This window comes from Condylura cristata, unplaced genomic scaffold (assembly GCF_000260355.1).
Source record: "Condylura cristata isolate star-nosed mole 26May11 unplaced genomic scaffold, ConCri1.0 scaffold00031, whole genome shotgun sequence".
Lineage (NCBI taxonomy): Eukaryota > Metazoa > Chordata > Mammalia > Eulipotyphla > Talpidae > Condylura > Condylura cristata.
This window is the reverse complement of record NW_004567132.1, coordinates 25826986-25834593: the sequence shown is the minus strand read 5'-3', so window position 1 is coordinate 25834593 and position 7608 is coordinate 25826986. Positions and strand designations below refer to the sequence as shown.

The 7608-nt window shown below is 42.2% G+C and overlaps 1 gene segment (V, D, J or C); it reads left to right on the top strand.

Moving 5' to 3' along the window:
* The window catches only part of LOC101629793, a 38772-nt gene extending 34681 nt beyond the window's left edge, over positions 1–4091 (top strand). The window contains 2 exon segments of the V gene segment in view: positions 597–645; positions 3568–4091. Coding sequence covers positions 597–645; positions 3568–3890 — 372 coding nt within the window.
* The last annotated feature ends 3517 nt before the right edge of the window (positions 4092–7608 follow it).

The window sequence follows — 7608 nt, the reverse complement described above, 5'->3', positions numbered from 1 at the left end:
CGTTCGGCGGCGGGACCAAGCTGGAGCTGAAACGTGAGTGCTGTTTTCTGCTGATTCTCTGCTGTTTCTACTTGATTTGCTTTTTATTCCTTTGTGTGGGTCTTCTTTGCTCAAACGTTAGGGATTAAACAAATTTCATTCCCAGACTAGAGCCTGAGGAAGGAAAGTTGTCCCCACAGAAGACCAGTCAAGGGCTCATTTTTAAGATTTCCAAATCAAAATGACTTACTTAGTGGGAGTAAGGGGTGGCTGGACTTTCAGAGCAGGGTTTTGTATGGGTGGAAATGAAGGAAAGTCACTGCGGTTCACTTTCGGCAAAGGGACCAAAGTGGAGCTCAAAAATGAGTATATTTTAGCTCAATTATTTGTGAGGTATCTATGACCGTTGGTGACATTTTGGTTAAATGGGCCATTTCTGGTGACTCAAATATAAATAGAAAACAGCCAACTTTAAGACGCGCAAGTCAACCAATTGTTGAGTTTGTGAGTTGAGTAGGATTTAGTATGAATGGGGAAAAGTAGTTAAATCTTAGCCTGAATAGACTTTCTCAGACGACTGGGTTCAGGAGGTTTTTGTTGATGGGCCTGTGAGTAAGATCTCACTGTGGCTCACGTTCGGCCCCGGGACCAAGGTGGAGCTCAAACGTAAGTGCCCTTTCCTGCTCCTTTTTCTCATAAAGTTGCAAAATGGGGGGCTTCGTGTTTAGGACATGAACTGAGGTGAATTAGGACAGAACAGGGTTCTTCGGAAGTTCAGATGAGCCAGGGACTGAAAATCAGTTTGTCTCAGGGAAGAACAAAGAGCTAGTGAGTTAACCCGTCAGCCAAACTGCCAGATTTCTGGTATCTCGGTCTACTGAGGCAAACGAAGGTTTTTAATTGAGGGAAAAGAAAGAAATTAAGATAATGTTGTGGATCACCTTTGACCATGGACATGTCTGGAGATTAAATGTAAGTAATTCTTCTCTATTGCCTTCTGAAATTTGGGTCTAAGTGCCAGTATCAATTTTTAACGACTAAGTATGTGTTTTGTGAAAGGAGACGCGTTTTAGCAGTTCCAAAAGTTAAACTCAGCTCCTAAAATTGATTTGTAGGCCAAAAAAAGTTAATTTAATCTCAAGAGACTAGCTCAAAGAGAAAAAATTAATGTAGATGAAGAAAGAAGTCTTATAGTGCTAAAAAGCAAAAATAAGTTAATTTTTTCAGTCAGTTTTGCCAAAAACTGTAATGATTTTTGCTCATTGTGTTTGCTAGAGAAAGGTAGAGAAATGTATTTCCTAGTCTGTTTTCTCTCTTCTGTCCAATAAATTGTTTTATGAGATAGCAAAAATCAATAACACATTAAAAATTCAATTACAAGTTAGAAAAGTTTACTTTTTTGCCATGGGAAAGATGCAGCTTAATTGAGAACTAGCAGCAGTTTAGACTCTAAAATGAGTGCTAACTGTCCACAAGATATAGCTCTTGTATATCTTGACAGCTCCAATTTTTATACTAGACTAAAGTTAAAATGATTTATCATAAGGAAGAAAGATGATGAGCCCCCAAAACTCAGTTTTGAGGAATTTTAAGTGAGGGAAAATTAAATAATTGTATTTTTAAGTACCCACAGACTTGTAGAAAAATAAGAAATATTTTAATGAGGATGTTCTTTTATTTCCTAGTTGTTATTTGGCCATAATTTTAGTCCGCCAAAGAGGTGGTACTGCAATTAGCGAGGTCTGTGGCCCTCATGAGTGACTGATTTTTGTGGCCATGGCGCTTTTGTGACTGAGTGGTTTTCGTGGCCACGGCATGCTCCTGGCTGATTTTCATGGCCACAGCACCCTCTGTGCTGATTTTGTGGCCACAGTACTCTCTGTGCTGACTTTCGTGGCCACGGTGCTCTCCGGGCTGATTTTTGTGGCCACGGTGCTCTCGTGGCTGATTTTCGTGGCCAGGGCGCTCTCATGGCAGTTAGCCTGGCCACTAAGGGCCTTGGCGAATCTCTGAGTGTCCCTTTAGCGCTGCTACAGCAGCTTTCCTGACACAGTGGTACAGACAATGCCACAAACAGAATAGAACAGAAATGCACTGGGCACTGAACTAACATTGGAAAAGCAGAAAAAAACTGATTAGAGATTTCAGAAATAAAATTCATATGCATTATTATATCCTCTTAATGAAAATTTCCATTGGCATACCTTAAAAGAACCTACAGCTATTTTTTTTCAGTGATACGCGATTTTACGTTATCCTCTCATCAAATCTGTTTAAATGATAAAGACTCAAACTCACAGAAAGAAATATATATAACTCAGGGTAAAATACACATCAGCAAAAATCTAATGTAAGGTCAGCAGTCTGGCTACTCAGATTTTGTTTAATTAATTTTTACATAATTTATAGTAACTATCATGTGAATGTACTGATTTTTTTTAAGGTAAGGTGAGTTTGTGACATGTTTTTCATTTTCAAAATTGTACTTTTAAATTACAAAAATTTAATGGCATGCGAACTGTTTTAAACTAAGTATTTTAAATTATTTTGAAGCTCTGTGGAAGACCTTTTTAAAATTGTCCATGTCTATGATTTTAAACTCCACTAAAAGTTAATATGATGTCTTTCAAGAATTTCCATCTTCAACATACTAATTATTTAATACCTTAATGCAGGTTGGAAACTTTAAAGCTATCAAAGGTTTCTCCAGATAGAAATATCTTTATAGAACAGTTCCTCTTCCATTTTTGCTAGAATTCGCCTGATGTTACTACCAAAGTTATTTTATAAAATCTCTGAAAAAGTTAGTAATGAGGTTAAAAGAAAAATACATTAAAGTGTAAGATATTCAGTATCTTACATTAAACTATTGGTTAACGTGGAGTCTAACTATAGAAAAGCCTATTCAGATATTTGCTGACTTGTTCCAGCAAAAGTTTTGATTTGTTATTTTAACTCTTACGGTCCTGCCCCAGGGCTTGACCGCCCATTGAGGGGGATTTCCAGGAGACCATCTGGCAGCTGCTCATGGTCCGAAGTGAAGCTAGCTAGTTCCTCCTTGGCAGGTGGTCAAAACTACAGTTGACCCCTCCCGGCTGGCTGAACCCAGACTGTGTGGTGACAGCATCAGCTCAGGGCCCAGGCTCTCTCTGAGCCCTTGGAGGAGTGGGGGTGGGGGCCTAGAAGATTGCAGATCTGATCATGAAGGGTGAAAAAGCACTTCAGCATTCCAAGGGACTAAGACAAAATGGCATTTGTGTCTTGGTTGGAGGCACTGAGTTTCCTGTAGGAAGCTGAGAACAGTTGAAGGAAAGAAAGGTTAGGTCAAAAAAAAAACCTACCTCTGCATGGCCGCAGAGTTGGGACAGAACAATTTCAAATGCTCTGAAAGGGCATGGGACTCATAAGAGAAATTCAAAATCAAGGTTATATATATGCTTCCTCCCTGCCTCATTGCTACCTTCACAGAGTCAGCACGAGGCCCTCTGCTTGTCTGTCCTGAAAAGCCCTGAGGTTGCTCACGGACAGCGCACCCTCTGGGGCATGTCCCTGTTACTTAAACTCTACTCTCCCTGCTTCCTTTTCCAGGAGATGTGGCTAAGCCTTCTGCCTTCATCTTTCAACCATCTGATGATCAGTTAACCACCGGAAGTGCCACTTTGGTGTGCATGGTGAATAACTTCTACCCCAAAGACATCAGTGTCAAGTGGAAAATGGATGGTATTGCCCAAAATAACGGCGTGGAAAACAGTTTCACAGAGCAGGACAGCAAGGACAGCACCTACAGTCTCAGCAGCACCCTGTCGATTCCCAGCACAGATTACAATAGTCATAATATCTTCTCCTGTGAGATCAGCCACCAGAGCTTGAGCTCCCCCCTGATCAAGAGCTTCAACAAGAATGAGTGTTAGAGGAGAGGCCTCTCAGGCCCCATCACCCCACCTCAGTCCCAGTCTCCCCCACTCAGGTTTCCCACCCTTTTCCCACCCTTCCCCCCCCATGGCAATCTCCCATCCCTCTCCATACTTTGTCCCCCTCCTCCTCTTTGGCTTTAATCATGCTAATGTTGGGGGAGGGCAAAATGAATAAATAAACTGTATCTTTGCACCTGAGACTTCTCTCTCCTTCTTGTTTTAATGGTTATTACAGTGAGTCCTCACTTAACAACATGGAAAGTTCTTGGAAACTGACTGTTGAAACAAAATGTATTTAAAAATAATTATACCATAGGCTAGCTGATATAAAAAGAGTTAAATTTCTGGTCACAAGAACATCACCAAACTTCTGAACAACCATTTGTTCCTTTCCAATCCACTCATTCCGGTTAACAGCTTCAGGGTAACAGCTGAACTTCTGCAGCTGAGGGGCAAGACAGGACCCCACCCTGGATAGGACACCCTTCCATCCCAGGGTGCGGGTGTAGACCCCCATGCTCATGGGGACCTGGACAATTGAGATACATGAACCTCACATGCACTTCTTTGGGATTTGGGAACACCAAGTTCTCAGACAAAACCAAACAGACATGGAGAGAACCTACAAACTCCACCCAGACAGTGGCCTTGGCCAGCTATTCATTTATTCTTTCAACATCATAACAAAACAGTGTTGAATGAAGTGACTTTATTTAAGGACATGCTATACTTTGTTTTCCCAGTCACCCAGTTTATCTTCTAAGAAACTATATATTGTATTGTTATAAAATACCACATCAAGGGCCCTCCAGGTGTGCAGGGGTTAACGTCTGGGATCTATCAAGCTATTCACAGTCACTGCAGCATGAGTTCCATCCCCAGCCAGGAAGCTGACACACGAGACCCACATCCCACAAGGAGCAGCAGACCTCTCCTGTCTTGCCTGCTGCTCCCCTCAGCAGTGTTTCCGTGGATCTGCCTCTCCCCACTGTCTGCCACTCTGTCTCTGATGAATCCTCTCGTCCCCTCTCCAGGAACCTCTGGCCTACATCCCAGCTCTTGTATAATAAATAAATAAAAATAACATCATTAAGATAAATAAATAAAATGTAACATCATGCCTAAAAATAATCATCCTCCATTCCACCTACCCTGGTGACCTCTTCAAGATACTCCATGAACTCCATGAGCCACCCTTCTTCATACCTGCCCCATTGGGGGAGAGACTTGCTCCTGTTGAACCCCTCCCCCCCCCACACACACTAGATTCCTTTGAAGAGAGGCAGTTCTTACAGTCACATGTCCTTTGATTTAGTTGAACCTGAGAATTTACTCAGCAAATTAAAAAAAAAAAAAAGCAAGCGCTATCATGTTATTTATTGCAACATTATATAAAATAACAAAACAATGAAAACAACTGCAATGAATAAGTAACAGGCAAATATCTAGTTCCAACGGACTCCAGCTTGATAGAGTTATTTCTCAATCACATTTTTAAAGTTCTATTTGCCAAAGACAACATAGTTCTTTCCACCATCAATTTAATTCTCACACTCTAAGCTAAAAATGTTCATCAAAATGTTGGGCCAGTTCATGAAAATGTTAGGCAGGTTCTGTAAAATTGAACTATGTTCAATTTCAATAACCTGGCAACCCCAGGTCCCTGTCTGCCAGGGGGGAAAAAAAAAGTATGCAAGAATTTTCAGAGTTATTTCATTTATAAAAGTCAAAAACCTGAAATAATCCAAATGTCCAGCAACAGAAGGATGGATCAGCAAGGTATATTATATTTACATACAAAATTGGAAACCACTCCCTAAGAGAAATGAATGAACTACAACTCTATCCGAGGACTTAGCTAAATCTCACAAAAATGACAATAAGGAAAAGAAAACAAATACGGAAGAAAAATGTTCTATATATTTTCACTGATACAAAGTTCAACATCAGATAAAAATAAAACTAGAAATTGGGATGGGGGCTACTTTTGACTGGAGGTGGAAGGAAGTACTCTGTAAGAGGAGATAAGAAGGGGATTTGGTGGATTAGGTGATAAAAGAATGTGCCATTTGGTGAACATTTACTGAGTTGTATCATTATAATCTGTGTACTCTTTCTTGGGGGGAGGGGGGGTAAATATAGATTCGACTTCCAAAGCAGCCTAGGGTCAAATCCCTACCTGCCTAATGTCTTTCTGCCTTCCAGTGCTACATAGAACAGAGGGCAGACAGGCCACCTTGCCACAGATTGCTCCCCTCTCTGGCTAGATAGACAGAAATGGAGTGATGCAATGCAATGGACTTCAGCAAGGTGACCAAGGACAGAATCTTGTCCAGTTATTATGACTCCATGTATGAGGTTATATATTGGGGTAGGGGTACATATAAAATCAACTGTGAACCCCACAATCCCTAGTTCTGTGTGGGCACCCCATCCACAGCTCCCACCTACCCACCCATCCAACAAATATTTACTGACCCTTTCTCAGTCTCTACTCTGAATGAGGTACAGAAGCAACTAAAACCATGTCCTCCTCAATAAATTTGTAATCCAGTTTTCCTACAGGATGGGAGCAATGGGAAAGGACGGTTGTGGAAAAAAAGAGGTGAGGAAATGTCAACATTCTGCCTGCTAACAATATTCATTATTATAAATCTTTGAAACTTAACTCAAAAAGACTATTCAAAAGGCCCTTCAAAAGACATCAACTTGCTCACTCATCCCTTGGGGCAAAATTCAGCAATCAAAGGCATTTCAATGGGGACTATGAATAGAGGGCAAATCTTTCCCTTCAAACTCAGAAGCAGGGGCCGTCCCTGGTGGCCAGCGGGTTAAAGCACAGCACTAAGAAGCTAAAGCCACTTCCGCATGAGTTCGATTCCCGCCTGCCCCGGAGGTGACCACATGGCTTGGTCAGAACTCTCCTGACCCGCCCGTTGCACCTCTTAGCAGTGCACTTCGTCGATCTACCTGTTCTGCTCCCCACTCTGTCTCTGGTGAATCCTCTCACCCTCGGCATCTCTGGCCTGTATCCCAGTTCTGTATGCACAAATAAATAAATCTTAAAAAAAAAAAAAAAAAAAAAAAGCACAGCACTAAGAAGCTAAAGCCACTTCCATATGAGTTCCATCTCCCGCCTGCCCCTGAGGTGACCCACATGGTGCGGCAGACCTCTCCTGACCCACCCCCGTCTCCCCTCAGCAGTGTACTTTGTCAGTCGGCCTGTTCTGCTTCCCACTGTCTCTGGTGAAGCCTCTCACCACCCCTGCACCTCTGGCCTGTACCCCAGTTCTGTATGCATAAATAAATAAAATCTTTTGAAAAAAACTCAGAAGCAGAACCCACATGACCTGAGGAAGTAAAGACAGGAGGTATTATGGGTTGAATTGGGTCCTTTAAAAAGATGTATTCGGCCCTCCTTGGTGGCACAGAGGGTTAAAGCGCAGCATTGCAAGCAAGCCACAGCCACTGAAGTGCAAGTTCGATCCCCAGCGCAGAGATGAGCCACATGGCGTGGAAGGCCTCACCTGACCCACCCGCTACTCCCCCAGCAGTATACCTTGTCCATCTGCCTGTTCTGCTCCTGTTACCAACACTGGTCTCAGTTTCCCTCAGCCAATAAAAGGAAACAGAGTTTGAGGAAAAGGAAAGTTGTTTTATTTGTCGACAAATGAGGAGGGCAGCAGACTCGTGTCCGAAAGCCACCGTCCTCCTC